At 47.6% G+C, this 17,294-nt stretch overlaps 1 protein-coding gene and 1 long non-coding RNA gene across 4 annotated transcripts in view; one reads left to right on the top strand and one right to left on the bottom strand.

Annotated features, from left to right (window-relative positions):
- The window catches only part of LOC307211175, a 205,471-nt gene extending 197,373 nt beyond the window's left edge, over nucleotides 1-8,098 (bottom strand). Inside the window, exon 1 of the long non-coding RNA XR_013836339.1 lies at nucleotides 7,961-8,098. This is a non-coding gene — a long non-coding RNA (uncharacterized lncRNA). The remainder of the gene's footprint in view (nucleotides 1-7,960) is intronic.
- Nucleotides 1-17,294, top strand: part of XYLT2 (xylosyltransferase 2) — a 36,867-nt gene that overhangs the window by 6,936 nt on the left and 12,637 nt on the right. For 2 of the 3 annotated variants that reach the window (XM_079967388.1, XM_079967386.1), the window contains exons 2-6: nucleotides 9,330-9,804; nucleotides 11,623-11,798; nucleotides 12,833-13,035; nucleotides 14,850-14,930; nucleotides 16,975-17,191. In XM_079967388.1, the coding sequence (XP_079823514.1) occupies nucleotides 9,330-9,804; nucleotides 11,623-11,798; nucleotides 12,833-13,035; nucleotides 14,850-14,930; nucleotides 16,975-17,191 (1,152 nt within the window). The remainder of the gene's footprint in view (nucleotides 1-9,329; nucleotides 9,805-11,622; nucleotides 11,799-12,832; nucleotides 13,036-14,849; nucleotides 14,931-16,974; nucleotides 17,192-17,294) is intronic. The other variant, XM_079967387.1, reaches the window with a different exon arrangement.

Genomic DNA, 17,294 nt, shown 5'->3' with positions numbered 1-17,294 from the left:
CGCAAATGGCGGAGATGAAGCAACATGGGGACGAGAATCTGGAAATATAAGAGCGCCTGTCCCGACGAGCAGCGGGGAATCCATGCAAACAGAGACTTTGCCAAAAAGTTCTGCCGAAGTGTTAAACAGAAGTTGGGAGTAATTTATTTTCCTTCCTCCGTGGGTCGAACAGAAGGGATTGCTCTGGCACCGTGCAGCAATTAGGAGCCACTGAGTTCATTAACTGGCAGCTGAAGGAAGGAGAGGGAGAAGAGGGATGCCTTCTCACCTGTCACAGGCTAGATTAAGAGCTCCTTCTGGGAGAGATGGATCTGCCAGCAACAGCCACCAGTTAGGAGGCCCGTTCTTAATGCTCAGCCGTGCACATTGTGGAAGGGGGGAGCAGCAGACAGGTGTTCTGGCAGCCTGTCTCGCCTTCCTTGTCTCGTCACTCTCTCTTTCTCTTCCAGGATGTGCAAGGTGAGGAAAACGTATTTGTCTCTAGGGGTGTCTTCATTTGGAAGTACGATGCAGTGGGCTTGACTGTGGGAGGGCAATGTGCTGGAAAGGAGCAGAGACACTTGCCTCCGTGCTGCTGGGAGTTCAGCTCTCCGAGTAAACAAAACCCCTTTGCTCCAGAGAGGGCAGGCAGGCAGGGAGAAAATATCCTGGGCTGCAGACTTCTGAAGCATGTGTTCCTCCGAAGATTGAAGGCAAGCACCATCCTTTTCCAAAAGGATGCAAGCATTTCCTTCCTCACGGAGGTGCCTGGCTGCCCCTGGCAGGATGTTTGTATCTGAGTAGAGAGCAAAACTTCAGTTGTTTGCCAGCCTCCCTCCTCAGCTCTCACCTTCATAGTGGAAAAAACAGATTTATAAGTCCCTGAACAGATGGCTTTGCCTGGTGACTAATGAGCTGTTATCTCTGCCCGTTCTGGCCTCTCTCTCTCTCTCTCTCTCTCTCTCTCTCTCTCTCTCGGATGCATGCTTGAAAAGGAAACCAGGGGAAGTTGTGGGTTTTTTCTTTTTCCAAAAGGACTTTGCTTGTGTTTAGTCTGTTCCAAACAAAAAACCAGAACTGCTGGTAAAAAAGCATGGCAGAAGTTGACTGATTGGGTTGATTGCTAACCAGCAAGGCATATGTGGAAATCAGAAAAGCTAGTTAGTGTGAAAGCCCTGAGTCCAGGTTGGTCAGCATCCTATTATTATAATTTCTTAATATACCAACATTACTGCTTCTGCAGTACATTCATCTAGGGGTGATTCCAGAATTACAGTTGCTTTGGAGGTCCCCACAAAAGTCAGACTTGCTGTAATAAGTAAAGGATGGAAATCCACTGGAGAGTGTGGAGTGTGGCTTTGACACAATGTCAAAATGAAAATGAATTTCAATAGGGACAGATGTAATGTTCTGCACTTAGGAAGGAAGAATCAGCTGCACAAATATAGGATGGGGGACACCTGGCTTACTAGCAGCATGTGCGAAAAGGGTCTAGGGGTCTTGGTGGACCACAAGCTTAACATGAGTCAACGGTGTGATGCAGCAGCAAAAAAGCAAAGCTAGTGCTATTCTGGGACGCAGGTGGCGCTGTGGGTTAAAGCCTCAGCGCCTAGGGCTTGCTGATTGAAAGGTCGGCGGTTCGAATCCTTGCGGCGGGGTGCGCTCCCGCTGCTCGGTCCCAGCGCCTGCCAACCTAGCAGTTCGAAAGCACCTCCAGGTGCAAGTAGATAAATAGGGACCGCTTACCAGCGGGAAGGTAAACGGCGTTTCCGTGTGCAGCTCTGGCTCGCCAGAGCAGCGATGTCACGCTGGCCACGTGACCCGGAAGTGTCTCCGGACAGCGCTGGCCCCTGGCCTCTTAAGTGAGATGGGCGCACAACCCCAGAGTCTGTCAAGACTGGCCCGTACAGGCAGGGGTACCTTTACCTTTACCTTTAGTGCTATTCTAGGCGGCATCAACAGAAATATGGTGTCCAGATCAAGGGAAGGAATAGTACCACTCAATTTTGTCTTGATCAGACCACACTTGGAATACTGTGTCCAGTTCTGGGCTCCACAATTTAAGAAGGATGTTGACAAGTTGGAACGTGTGCAGAGGAGGGCAACCAAGATGATCAAGGGTCTGGAAACTAAGCCTTATGAGGAGTGCTTGAAGGAGCTGGATATGTTTAGCCTGGGAAAGAGGAGACTGAGAGGAGATAGGATAGCCATATTCAAATATCTTAAGGCCTGTCACATGGAAGAGGGATGCCTTGTCACATGTTTGTTTTCTCCTGCTCTTTAGGGTAAGACTTGAGGCAATGGCTTCAAGGTAGAAGAAAGGAGATTCTGACTAATCATTCAGAAAAACTTTCTGACAGTAAGAGCTGTTCGGCAGTGGAAAGACTATCACAAGAGGTGGTGGACTCTCCTTCCTGGGAGGTTTTTAAGCAGAGGTTGGATGGCCATCAGTCATTGATGCTTTAGCTGAGATTCCTGCATTGCAGGGGGATGGACTAGATGGCCCTTGGGTACCTTCCATCTCTCCCCTCCTCCCCCCCCCTCTCAAAATCAGGCTGAATTCTCAATAAACATGTCACCCTAAGTTGGTTGATTTTCTCCCAGCCTTTCATTGGCTGGACTCCATTGGGGGTGCATTTCAGGACCTGTGAGTTTTAAGACCACCCCAACCATCTGGTTATTGAGAGGGGGATTCCTTTAGGGGCCCCATTTCCTTGCCCTCCAATACAGATTGGCCACCTGTGGAACCAAATACCCCAGCTGGGCCTTAGCAGTAGGACTCCCTCCCTTATAAAGCTCTCCGTGTTAGCAGTTATCAAGAAATTGAGGGTTGTGTAGCAACCAAAGAGTCCTGACCCTTGGTCCACTGTGCCTCCCTTGGCTACAGGATTACAGTGTGTGCTACACAAACAGGGAAGCGTAACCAGCTCAATATCTTACCACCTTGACTTCCAAGTAGTCATTTAGGGGTAAGCGGGATGAATTCAGCCATCCCACACACGTCCAAAGTGCAGTCTTTAAGAACACTGTCTGCCATCCTAACCAGTTATTCAGTGTAACATTAACTAAGGTTATGGGAAATAATTGTATTCATTCCCTGGTCCTGCTGATGATTCACATCTAAAATGACACTGCTTCTGAAGCTGCGTTCATGTGAACTGACTTGCCTGAGGGTTTATTCCAGTTTAGCATCCTTGCTTTTGCAAGTGTTTGCATCGCTTCAGAGTGGGGAGGGTGTATTTCATGCGAAAGCAGTTGCTGGAGAAGTCATGTTTGGTTTTAAAGAGACTTGACACGTTCAAGTAATGCGCTCTGATTTTTACACATGAATGTTGTGTACGTAGCGCTTGAAGTACTTCAGAGTTGACCCTTTGATGATAGTCCTAGAGATTGCCTCCCCCAGATTTCACTTTAAGCATTTTGTCTTTGTATGGTCGAGGAACACCTCCAAGCAGAGCACAACGTGTGGGTCACTCTGCAGTAAGAAACCATGGGGAAATAACACATGGGGCACTTGAGTTAAACTGGAGCATTGGGGTGGCAGATGGGCAGAAGAAATTTGGTGAAGGAAACCAACATGTATAAAATGAGCAACCTCTTTAGATATGCATTTGGGAGAGTTTAAAAAAAAAAAGTATGAAATGAGTCATAGTGGTTTGGGAAAGGAAGAGGTATTTGATCACTCCTTGCTTGTTCTGATCTGTGGTTTTCTCAGTACTGAAACAGCCAGCCCTGGGTAATGCAGAGAGACAGGAACTTGGCCCAAATGGCAGAGAAGTTTTTACTTTCTAATACAGTGGTACCTCGGGTTACATACACTTCAGGTTACAGACTCCGCTAACCCAGAAATAGTACCTCGGGTTAAGAACTTTGCTTCCGGATGAGAAAAGAAATCGTGCTCTGGAGGCACAGCAACAGCAGGAGGCCCATTAGCTAAAGCGGTGCTTCAGGTTAAGAACAGTTTCAGGTTAAGAATGGACCTCTGGAACAAATTAAGTACTTAATCTGAGGTACCACTGTACGGGGATGGGGACCTTTGGCCCTCCAGATGTTTCTGGGCTGCAACTCCCATCATTCCTGATGACTGGCCACCTGGCTGGGAGTTGGGAGTCCATACAACAACATCTGACAAGCAACAGGTTCCCCATCCTTAGTCTAACCTAAAGGATCGTGTGCAGCCATGCTGCTATGCCATATACAAGAAAATTGACAAATAGAGGGGGACCAATACTGTAATGGAGAGCATCTGACTTGTTTCGCTGGCTACCATGGTAATTTCCCACAGCCAGGCTTCCCCTGCATCAAAAAATAGCCTCTTTCCCTCTCTCATACTTCGTTTCTGCAAGGATGATTACTTAATAGAAGCTATTTAGTTTCAATCAGGTTCAACTGACTTATTGTGATGAGGAAATCCCCCCCCCCCCCGTTTTGGGGGGATAATTCTGCAACCCAAGTTATAAATTCAGAACTGATCGCAAGGTCACTTCAAAGGCATGTTAAATTAATCATCTCTTAGGAGATAGCAAATTGTGTGAGAGAGAGACTGTCACACTCATTGTCCCTGCAGTCATAATGCACTTCCTTCCAGATGGGTAAGTGTGTGGAAAAGTGACTGTTTTAAGAAACATTCACCATCTTCATGGCTGGTAGGTCCCCTTTCATACTTCTGTGTGTCAGTAGCAGTTAAATGCCACCTGGAAAGCAGAGCTTCAAAACTCCCACCCCCCTTCCCTACTCTCTTGTTGTCCCCTGACCACCTGCTTTGTATAACATCTTGCCTGACGGAAGACTTTGCCACTACTTTTGGTGACATTTTGGTCGGTCCTCACAAAGGCGCTGCCCCAAAATGAATGTTGGGAGTTCTTTCTTAGGAGCTAGCATGACCGCCCCTGCTTTGTGTAAAAAGTGAGGAACTTTTCCTGGAGATGGTGGGCATCAGAAAGGATGGCCCATCTGGGGTAACTGCTGTCTGCTATGACTCTGGTCTGGTTGTTAATTATTTACGGCAGGAGTGGGGAAACTGGTCCTCTAGATCAGGGGTGAGGAACCTGTGGCTCTCCGGAAGCTGCTGAATTACAACTCCCATCATCCCAGGCCATTGGCTGTGCTTACTGGGGCTGATGAGAGTCGTAGTTCTGCAACATCCAATGTGCCAAAGGTCCTCACTCCTGCTCTTGATAGCGTTGGACATAGTAACTATTGTGGTGTCCTCCAGAATAATAATAATAATAATAATAATAATAATAATAATAATAATAATAATACTCCACCCATCTGTCTGGGTTTTCCCAGCTACTCTGGGTGGCTTCCAACAAAATATTACAATACACTAATCCGTCAAACATTAAAAGCTTCCCTGCCCCTATGTGCACTGAGATAGCTCAATTGGTTTGAGCTTGGTGGTGATAACACCAGGGTCTCAGGTTCAGGCCCCGTATGGGACAGCTATATATTCCTGAATTGCAGGAGTTTGGACTAGATTAGTGGTTTCCAATCAATGTGCTTTGGCACCCTCGGGTGCCTTGAATGATGGTCGGGGTGCCGCTGGCAGTACTGGCCTCTGTCCCTCTTTCCTTCCCTCCCCCTTCAGATGCCCTGTCACGTCTCTGCCTCCCAAAGGCTTGCACAGCTGTTAGTTGCAGCAGCCCTGACTACAAGGTCTGCAGGCAAATGGTGCCTCTGGGGCTGGTCAGGGGGTGCTGGGTGCCAGGAGCTGAGGCGGCCTTGGAGTAAGCAAGCAAGTGGGCGAGGGAGCCCAGCCAGCCAGTCCACCAGCCCTTGCTGTTGGGAATGGACAGACAAGTCCCAGGCCCCTGTGGGGCAGTGTGAGGAGGCACCTCTTTTGGGGGCAGGGGGGCAGCCCAGAGACTGGGGTGGCAGCAGTGGCTGCCCAGAGGACTCACAAGGAGAGGGGAGAGGAGGTTGAGGAAACACTCCACAAGGGAGGGTGTTTGAAAAGGAGTGAGATGCTGCCAACTCTGCAAGCAAGGGGTGATGTAACTGGGTTCCTGAGCCCCACAGGGGTGTCGCAGAAAGAACTTAGTTGGCCAAGGGAGCCATTGACTGAAAAAGGTTGAAAACCTCTGGACTAGATGATCCTTCCAACTTGGCAGTTCTGTTATTCTATCTAGCTGCTCAGCTTGGTTGAACGTAGAGCGTGGTCATAATCGACCTTTCACTTTCCTAATAATAATAATAATAATAATAATTTATTATTTATACCCCACCCATCTGGCTGGGCTTCCCTAGCCACTCTGGGCAGCTTCCAACAAAATGTTAAAATACAGTAATGCATCAAACATCAAAAGCTTCCCTAAACATCCTAGTTACAGATAGGTAGCCGTGTTGGTCTGCCATAGTCAAAACAAAATAAAAAAATTCCTTCCAGTAGCACCCTAAAGACCAACTAAGTTAGTTCTTGGTATGAGCTTTCGTGTGCATGCACACTTCTTCAGATACCAGTATCTGAAGAAGTGTGCATGCACACGAAAGCTCATACCAAGAACTAACTTAGTTGGTCTTTAAGGTGCTACTGGAAGGAATTTTTTTTATTTTGTTTTGACTAAACATCCTAGTGATTTTTCTGATGGAAATTCTCTCATCCTTTTGGGAGAAACACCTAACAACTAAATGTCTGCGGGAGGAAATTTCAGTCAAAGCTCCCTGTGTGAAAGGATGCTCATACTCCTTCAGGTGAGGAGGGGTTTTGTTTTGTTTTTGTCAGAGATAGCTCAGCTTGGCATGTTAGAATCTACCAAGGTATTGCTAAACCAGTCAGACAGCTCTGCTGTCTCTTAAATTACTTTTACAAGCCTGCGCCTGCGAACCAACATGGGCAGCTGGGTGGGGATTGGGGGGAGAACAGCACAGCTTCTCAGTGCCTCAATGTGTCTGGAAGCTGGATGTGGGTGAGCCAATTAAACCGTTGAGTTCAGGCATGAGGAAGACGGCATACTGAGCATTCTTTCTTTAAAGCAAAAGAAGCAGCCTTGACTAGCCTCATCCAGCTTGGGTGCTTTGCAAGCTGTGCAAACATAATGCAGAAGGGGGTGGATGGGAGGAGGAGGAACTTTGTGGGGAGGGCAAGTCACCTTTGCCCCTCTTGTCTTGAATGCATTTGCTGCCTCATGTCTCATACGCCGAATGGAGCAGGGTGCCTTTCTGCAGATCCACCTACAAGTTCTGCTGGGTACAGTCCATTTCACTTCTGAGAAGTTTGCCTTGTTGTGGAAGAGAACGCAGTTTGTTCTTGTTTTGGAAAAAAGAAAAGAAACACAACTAAAGAAAGAAGAAGCTTGCTCTCATAATGGAAAGGGAGAAATGCATACTTGCCAGAGAAAAAAATGGATTGAGGAACAATAGAAATGTTCTTGAAATGGATGGTTGTTACGGTGGGGGAGCAAACAGTTATATTTATATAGATATATTCTTTTTTAAAGGACTAATGTGGTTTTGTGGATAAGCACCTGTATTTTAACCCACAACGAAAGCAGATTAAAACAACAACAACCATAGGGAAGGAGGACTGGAGGGGGGGGGATTGTTTTTGCCTGCTAATAGTTATCTAAAATCAGCTAAGCTTAATCATTCTGTCTGAACTCAGCTGCTGAGTGCCAATAGGACGGTAGCCAGAATTATGGAGCCAAGGAGAAACAAGAGGAGAGGAATACACACTCTGGGGCACTCCCAAGGTTTGCAGAAGTAGGAAAATGTTTAGGAAGAGAGAGAGAGAGAGAGCACATGGGGTCAAAAAATGGCGGCAGTGTGGACTGAGCATGCTCGGTGTCCACAGAATGCTGAGTGCTTGTTGGGGAGGGGAGGAAAACTGGGGGAGGCAGAATGGAATGGAGTGAAGAATTCCAATCAATGAAAAGCTGTAGAGCAGGGAAGGAGGACTTGTGCCCTCCCAAGTTGGGCTACCAAGTCCTGTCAACTCAACCAGCACGATCAGCGATCAGTTGCAGTGGTAGTACAGTGGTACCTCGGGTTACATACGCTTCGGGTTACATACGCTTCAGGTTACAGACTCCACTAACCCAGAAATAGTACCTCGGGTTAAGAACTTTGCTTCAGGATGAGAACAGAAATCGTGCTCCGGCAGCGGGAGGCCCCATTAGCTAAAGTGGTTACGTTTCAGGTTAAGAACGGACCTCTGGAACGAATTAAGTTCTTAACCTGAGGCACCACTGTAGTAGTACCAACAACATCTGGAGGGTCACAGGTTCCTATGCAGTCCTATGTCCATTTACATGGTTTTTATTCCTATTAAACAAGGTGGGTCTTCCTTTGGAGTAAAACATATATAGGGTGGCAGAGAAGGTAGATTTTTTTCTTTAGAATTGTAAATGTATGCCTCTTGCAAGATTCTGTGAATCTAATGTTTCTCTTGACACAAACCTGATTTACTATACATATAGATGAACATGCCATAAATAGAGAAATACGTTTGTTTGTTTATTTATTTGTTTTTGCTCTTACACCTCGCCTTTCTTTCAAGGACACCAAGGTGGTGTATATGCCCCCCCCCCCATCCCTGGTCTTTTTATCCTTGCAGCAATCCTGTGAGGTAGGTTCAGCTGGGGGAAAGAGTAACAGGTAAATCCATCTAGCTTCATAGCTGAGTGGTGATCTGAATCCAGGTTTCCCTAGCTCTACTCTGAAATTACACTGCACCAGCTGTCTTTGTTACTGTCTGTGTAACTATCGCCCGCATCTGCACTGTACATTTTAAGCAGTATTATACCGCTTTGAAACAGTCATGGCTTCTCCCAAAGAATCCCAGGAACTGGGAATTCACCTTAAAAAGGTAAAGCAACCCCTGACCATTAGGTCCAGTCGTGGCCGACTCTGGGGTTGCGGCGCTCATCTCGCTTTATTGGCTGAGGGAGCCGGTGTACAGCTTCCGGGACTGGCGAGCCAGAGCAGCACACAGAAACACTGTTTACCTTCCCGCTGGAGCGGTACCTATTTATCTACTTGCACTTTGACATGCTTTCAAACTGCTAGGTTGGTAGGAGCTGGGACTGAGCAACGGGAGCTCACCCCGTCGCAGGGATTCGAACTGCCGACCTTCTGATCAGCAAGTCCTAGGCTCTGTGGTTTAACCCACAGCGCCACCTGCATCCCTATATTTACACAGCTACAATTCCCAGAGTTCCCTGGGAAGATGAATTGATGCATGTATGTACTCTTGTACATTAATTAAAAAGCTTGTCTCCTTTAGAAAATGGCAAGGGTGCTGATAACTTTCATTTTTAATGCTGCAAAGTAGCTTGGAGATGAACCTTGAAGTTAATTCTTCTTTTCCTCTTTTATTTTTATTCTGCGTGTGTGTGTGATTGAAACGGGAGAAGGGACGGCAGAAGAAGGCCCAGCTGCTTCAGAACGGGGAAGGGTCCAAGGATTTGGACAGCTCGGCAGGCCGCAGGGGCAGCTTGAGCCGGAAGCATGGGCGATGGAAGAGCCATCCGGACAACCCCGGAGTCCTAGTGGCCAAAGTGGTGAGAGCGGTTACGGGGAAGCACAAGCCCGGGCGCCGGTTCCCCGTCTACTTGGACTCCTCAAGCCAAAGGAACCTGACGGAGCTCAGAGGGGATGCCCAGCTAGCCGTCTTCCAGCACGGGGACACGGGCAGCGTGGAAGGGGCACCCCAGCCCACAGAGAACAACTTCACTCCCAAGTGTGAGATCGCCGGCAAGGACGCCTTGTCTGCGTTAGCCAGAGCCAGCAGCAAACAGTGCCAGCAGGAGATAGCCAACGTGGTGTGCCTGCACCAAGCCGGGAACCTTATGCCGCGCTCCGTACCCCGGCAGTGCCAGCTTTCAGGTGAGACCTGAATTCACCTTTGCAGCACAGTTTCCGCTTTGCAGAGAGGATGCTTCTTCGGTGCTATGTGGTTCTCTTGTCTCAGGGTAGAGACATTTACCCTCTGCAGGCACCAACGCAGTCGCTGAGCAGACCATTGCCCCATAGATACGATGGAAGCAGCCTCCCACTGAGTGAGAGCATGGGTCTGTACACTTTGACTAGCAACGGAACAAACCACAGGTCTTTCCCAACCTAGATGCTTGGAATCCTTTTTAGCTGGAGACAACTTGAGGCCTCCTGTGTGCAAATCAGCTGTCTTGCCACTGCACTATGGCCAAAGAGAGAAGTTGACAATCCCCTTAATTAAATGGGGCATGGGCCATGTACCGTATTTTTCCTTCTATGACACGCAGATTTTTTCTCCTAAAAAGGAAGGGGAAATGTCTGTGCGTGTTATTGAGTGAATGAGTGGTCCCTGGAGCCAAATGGCGCGAGGGGAGGCAAAAAAAATCAGGCAAAAATCAAATCGCGCGTCTTGGAGAAGGGAAACCTGAAAAGAGGAAGCGGCTGCTTTCCTGCATACTGCCTCAGGGTCTTACTGCCAACCCATCTCTGTTTCCTTGCTGTGTTTGCTCAGACGGAACAAAGAGCAGGGAAAGCCCCTCCCCTCCAGGCAAACAGAGGGGAAAGCAGAGTGTCGTCTCTGTGCTCCGTGCTGCTGAAAATATGCAGGAGGGAGGGAGGGAGAGAGAGAGAGAGAGAGAGAGCTGGCTGGCTTGGGTGGGTAGGTGAGGGAAAACTTTTGCCTTCCTTTCCTCCCTCCCGTTATACCCCTCTCCTGCATTCTTAGCCAGCTGCTTCTCTGCACACCCCTCTCGTGCTCCTTGTCCGTTCTGTGTTTTTCCTTCCCTCCCCACTTAAAATGTGGTTAAAAAGCATGGATCTACATGGATCCTCAGGATCTTTGCATTCGGTCACCCCAAATTCACCATCAGATCACATAGCATGTCCATGGCTACAGCCTGCCCCCCAAAAATCACGCACCCACTGTTGCCTGGGGCTGCAATGGTGCAAAAACGTGGTTAAAAAGCATGGATCTACATGGATCCTCAGGATCTTTGCATTCGGTCACCCCAAATTCACCATCAGATCACATAGCATGTCCATGGCTACAGCCTGCCCCCCAAAAATCACGCACCCACTGTTGCCTGGGGCTGCAATGGTGCAAAAACGTGGTTACAAAGCATGGGTCTACATGGATCCTCAGGATCTTTGCATTGGGTCACCCCAAATTCTTCATCAGATCACATGTCTGTGGCCCCAGCATGAAGCACAAAAATGATACATCCACTGTTTCATTCAGAATGTTTTTTCCCTTGTTTTCCTCCTCTAAAAACGATGTGCGTGTTATGGTCAGGTGCATGTTATAGAGCGAAAAATACGGTAATTTGGGAAGGGCTGTACTAGCTCAGGAGTGGAGCATCTGCTTTGCATTCTGAAGGTCCCAGGTTCGATCCCTGGCTGGTTTTTACCCAGACTTAGGTCTGATTTGCACACAGAAAAAGATGGTTGTGCCCTTTTTTTTTTTTTGCCTTCCTCAGTGCTGGGTTGCACATTTATTTCTGATATGTTGCAGCTGCAAGTTGGATGACAGTATAAATGTGCTGCTTTAGGTTATTCTTCCACCCTGTATTTCTGAGATCAGGGTAGGAATGCAGCTTTTCTTCTGACCTCAAGGTCATTTGGCCTCAGGAGCTTGTGCACTAGCTCCTCTTCACTCCCCCTTCCTGCTCAGATAACCTTGAGTCCATCTGCAATCCCTTCTGATCTCTGCAGGGAAAGTCAGCCCCATTATCCAGTGGGATGAAAGCCGAATGCTCCACGCCTCTGTGAGCAAGCCAGTTCGGATTGCCTACATGCTGGTCGTTCACGGGCGAGCCATCCGTCAGCTGAAGCGCTTCATCAAGGCTGTGTATCACCAGCAACATTTCTTCTACATCCATGTGGACAAGGTAAAGCAGGTGGCCTCCCGGCCTGTGCTAATACAGCTTGGCACTAAGAGGAGAGAGGGAGGCGGGAGGAATGGCACAAACCAAGAGTCCACAGATCTCCTTGCTAGGTCGCCTGGAGAAATTGTGTCTTGCCCTCTGCACAACACTCCCTGCTGTACAGCCCAGAGACTGCCACCCCTTCCCCTGAGTTCTCTCTGGGCACTGTGAAAGATTCTCTCCCTTGTCTTATCTCTGCTGGCTTTACTGATAGGGAGACGTGTCACTCCTGCCTTCATTGAAGCGTGTTGCCAAAAAAATTTATGTATGCAACTAATGCGGCCTGTGTTTTGTTAGCCCCAAAATGGAAAAGGAGTGAGGTCCCAACTAAAGAAGAATGGCAACTTAAGCTGATGGAATATGTGCAGCTTGCAGACTTAACATATAGAATAAGAGAACAAGAAGAACATACGTTTAGAGAAGATTGAAAAATGGTTCATTGAATGTATGGGGGGAGATTGTGTACACTTGAAAACGTTGGCAGCATTAAGATAAATTCAACAGTGTAAATAAGTTTTGATGGATGTAATAATGGAATACTGAATGTTTTGGTTTATGTAAAATATGCAGGGACTTATGATATGCAAAATGAACCATGGAAAGAGAAGAAGGGAAGTCATTGATATTTTAAGGATGTTTAAATGAGTATTCTAAATTGTAAAACAGAAAATTTAAATTTATGTGTGTGTGTGTGTGTGTGTGTGTGTGTGTGTGTGTGTGTGTGTGTAGATAGATAGATAGATAGTCCATTGCAAGATCCCTTGCCTTAGGTCCCCTGGCACAAACAAAGGGAAATGTTAGAGGTGTGTGCAATCATAAAGGAGCAGAAATCTTGCAAATGAAAGCAGACACTGTCACGTTTCTTCCAAGGTCCTCCCAGAATAGCAAGGTGCACTACTACACATTTTTCAAAGAGCTCCTTCTAGGAAGGAAGGAATGGACCAAATGAAGCAATGCTCCTCCCCCTGGGACTCAAACTTGGTTCTGTCCCCTTTCAGCGCTCCACCTACCTGCACCGCGAAGTGGTGGAGTTGGCCCAGCACTATCCCAACATCCGGGTCACCCCTTGGCGCATGGTCACTATCTGGGGTGGCGCCAGCTTGCTGAAGATGTACCTGCGCAGCATGAAAGACTTGCTGGAGATGGCGGACTGGGCCTGGGACTACTTCATCAACTTGAGTGCCACAGACTACCCTACCAGGTTCGTTGTGGGGAGAGCGGGCGTGGGAGGAAGCAGAACAGGGAATTACCTGCAAGGTCAGCTGAGGCTTTGACTACTCAAACACCATGGCTTAGAGTTGGAGGCTCCTCACCTTCTATAGCCTCGCCTGAGCAGTTGGTGGGAGAGAGTTTGCATGTTGGAAAATGGGGAAGAAGGCAAGCAGGATGCCACATCTTGAGGGAGGCAAGACAAGGCAAACACCCTTTTAATAAATTAGGGAGACTGAGTGAAGGAGACCCAGTAATGGGAATAGAGTAGGGTTTGGCTAGGATGCAGGGCAATTAACCCAGATTTTCAGATCTTGGCTGCTTCTGCAGGTTTCTGAAACAAAATCACTTCTCTGAGTGTTGGAGGCGTGAATTGTTGCGTTTGTGCAAAACAACTGTTGACTTTAAATGAGACACTGAGAACAGTGGAACTGCCATACTATTCAGGGCCAGGAATATAGGGAGCTGTTTTGTGCAGTGGTACCTCCGGTTGCAGGCGGGATCCATTCCAGAGCTCCGGTCGGATCTTGAAGTGTGCATATCTGGAGGTGCCACTTCTGTGCATTTGCACGGTGCGGTTTAGCGCTTCTGCACATGCGCACGGTTCGTAGAGCACTTCTGTGCATGTGTGCACGGCGAAACCCAGACAAATACTTCCGGGTTTGCCGCATACGTATGCCGAAGGATCCGTAACCGGAGGTGAACGTAAGTAGAGGTACCACTGTACTGACTATTGGTCCATTTAGTTCAGTATTCTCTACATCTACTGGCAACGGCTCCCCAGGATTATAGGTGGGATCTCTACCTGCCTTGCCTGGAGATTCTAAGGATTGAACCTGAGACCTTCTGGTCCAGGGTCCTTCAGCTGCAGCGACTAGCCTGTCTGGAAACAGTTTGTACCAGATGTTTTAAGAGCGGGGGGAAAAATTGGTGTAGCACCCCTGCTGTCATTTTTATACAAAGTGTTTGTTACTTGGCACATCTGGGTCTCTTGGGTTCGAGGCAGCAGCCCTTGCAAACTTTTCATGATTAACTTCTGCAACAAACTTAGGGGAAAGTGCTCCCCTTTGCGACTCTTTTTATGATGGAGGAGAGACAGTCCATTAGTTCTTTTAACAATTCTGAATGTTATTTCCCCTATACTTGATTTAGACAGTAGCTGACCACAAATAATAACTCGGTTTTTTACTTTTGCATTGGGCCGCAATGGAGTTTCTGCTCTTCAAAGAATACCTTGAGAGCTTAAAAGCTGCCACTTTTTTATCCATTAACAAAGAGCCTGACAAGTCTCAAACTGCCCTGATCCTTTACTCTTAAACATTGCACCACTGAAGTGTGTGGGCTTCACCAGTTAGTTCTTTCCTCTTTTGCCCAGGCAGATTCATATTACTAGACAAAGGCTTTCCAAAAGACACTGGATGGCTTCATTACCAAAACATAAGCGCTGCATTCTCTCTTCTTGCAGAAGCTGCGTCGTATTTCCTGTCCTGCTGTTCTCTTTTTGAAAATTCATATACATCATAGAGTGATAGAGTTGAAAGGGAACCCAAGGCGGGTGGGATGAGTGCAGGGCTTTTGCCATGAGGGGAACTTGGTGAAACAGGGATTTCGATAATGTGGGAAGAAGCCGGACATATACTGTTGTGTGCAGGCTCTCTTCAGACAGATGCAGATAGGTTGGGGCAGCACTTTCCCCTCCCCACTTCATCGTACTGTAATTGACTTATCTGAAAAACCCTCTAGTCTTGCCACTGAACCCCTGCTTTGGTTGTTTTAATTCTTCCTTTGAATTGCTGCCACCTGCAGGACCAACGAGGAGCTGGTGACGTTCCTGTCGAAACACCGAGACAAGAATTTCCTGAAGTCTCATGGCCGAGATAATGCCAGGTAATTCCCTCGATTGAGGACAGCATGGGGAGGAGGTTAAAAATGAACCGTGAGTGGGGTAGAGGTGGTGGTGAGAATGAGGGTTTGCCCAAAGGTTTGGAAAAGTTAAAGGAATCTTTATTGGGCCTTCTGCTGGAACGAAAACTGTGTGTTCAATATGTTCCCGATTGCTGTCCTCCCACTGCTCCCATCACAACTCTAGCCGCAACCCAAAACAACGGAAATCCATTGCGGTGCAAAGGTTGTAGATAAGATGTTTCTGGTGTAAGTGAATAATCTGAAAACTCCTCATAGTCTTCTACTCAGTTTATCTTTGTGTGTTTTCTTTTGGCAACTCTGCTGCCAGTTTCATTTGCTGCCTGACTGCTGCCTAAGAGGCTCCTCCTATACCTTGAAGGGAAAGTGTTGGCAGAATCATGGTAACTGTGGAAGCCTCTTTCCTGAACAGGAGTGACTGTTCTGCAACTTTCCAGCTGTTGACCTCTAGCTCCCACTAGCCCCAGCCAGCATTATTATTGTTGTTGTTGTTATTCGTTTAATTTCTATACCGCTGTATATTTTTAAAGAAAAAGCCTCAAAACGGCTTGCAACACATTAAAACAGCAAATAAAACAATCCAGAAGAAAACATTGCTGAAGAAAGTCAAATACAGTCATTCCTCGGAAGTTGAACAGAATCCATCCCGGAAGTCTGTTCGACTTCCACAACGTTCGGAAACCAAAGCGTGTTTTCAGATTGGCTGCATGAAGCTCCTGCAGCCAATTAGAAGCCCCGTTGGACGTTCGGCTTCCAAAAATAGTTCGCAAACCGGAACACGCACTTCCGGGTTTGCGGCATTCAGGATCCAAAACATTCAAGAACTAAGCTGTTCGAAAACCAAGGTATGACTGTATAAAGTATACATTCCAAGTAATGTATTTTAACAGGAAACTAAATTAGTCTCGTAAAAGATTTCAAAATATTAAAAGATTTCAGAATAAAACATGGCAAAGAAGGTCAGCTACAGAATGTGCATTTAATGCAGCAAAGTAAACAACAAAATCTTAAACATTTCCAAAGAAAGCTTTACTAAAAGAAGTCAAATATTAAAATGCGCATTAAAAACAGCAAAACTGAGAATGGAATAAAATATAAGCATCGGGCATATCTGCTGCCCTTGCTGCCAATCCTGCCAATGGTGGTTCATGGTGGGTGGAAGCTCAGGCTCAATGGCTTCTGTTTGCACTAAGAGGTAGGCCAGAGCTTGAGCAAAGGTCAAGGGAGACTGGAGTTGTAGTCCCAGGAAGGAAGTTCCCCACCAATGATCTAGTACAGTGGTTTTCAACCAATGTGCCATGGCACCCTGGGGTGCCTTGAAATGGTAGTCAGGGGTGCCACAAGCAACACTGGCTTCTGTCCCTCTCTCCTTCCCTCCCTTCTCTGATGCCATCTCACGTCTCTGCCTCCCAAAGACTTGCCTAGCTGTTTGTTGCTGCAGCCCTGGTGACAAGCTCTGCAAACAAATGGTGCCTCTGGGGCTGGCCATGGGGTGCTTCCCAGACTGCTGTGGGGCAGTGTGAGGAGGCACCTCTCTTTGGGGCAGGGAGGGGGAGAAGCTCAGAGACCAGGGGCTGCTGCCTAGAGGACTCCCAAGGAGAGGGGAGAAGAGAAGAACACTCCACAAGGGAGGGTGTTCGAAAAAGGGTGAAGGGCTGCTGGTTCTGCAGGCAAGGGGCGACATAATTGGGCTCCTGAGCCCCACAGGGGTGCCAAAGAAAGTATGTAGTTGGTCAAGGGAGCCGTGGTTGAAAACCTCTGATATAGTAGATGACCAGAGCCAGGCTGATGTCTCTCCAGAAAACCAAAGAGGCTGTTACTTGATGAAAAGCGCTGCTAGTGATGAATTAAGCAAAGCAAATGTAATTATGCAGAATGTTTGGAGTTTCCTGGCTGTGGAACCCGGAGTTAAGAGTATAGCATTCTACAGAACCCTTCTTGCTCTGATCTTAATGCAGAAAACTCCACGTTGCTTTCTAGTGAATCTGAGGCATTCATCCCTGCACAGGTTCATCAAGAAGCAGGGCCTAGACAGACTTTTCCACGAATGCGACTCTCACATGTGGCGGCTGGGCGAACGGCAGATCCCAGAGGGCATCGTGGTGGACGGCGGCTCGGATTGGTTCGCCCTCACTCGAAGCTTTGTGGAATACGTGGTCTATACCAGTGACCGGCTGGTCTCCCAGCTACGGCAGTTCTACACCTACACGCTTCTCCCAGCGGAGGTGGGTTGGCTGGCATCTCCAATCGTGTTCCTCCCCAGTTAGTTTGGTGTTGAGGGGGGTTGCCATGTTGCTCACTGTGGTTCTTCTTCCTCCTTCCTTCCCT

This window comes from Podarcis cretensis, assembly GCF_951804945.1.
Source record: "Podarcis cretensis genome assembly, chromosome: 2".
In the NCBI taxonomy this organism is placed as follows: Eukaryota; Metazoa; Chordata; class Lepidosauria; order Squamata; family Lacertidae; genus Podarcis; species Podarcis cretensis.
Note: the sequence above shows the minus strand (reverse complement) of the source record. Positions and strands in the feature narration are given on the sequence as shown.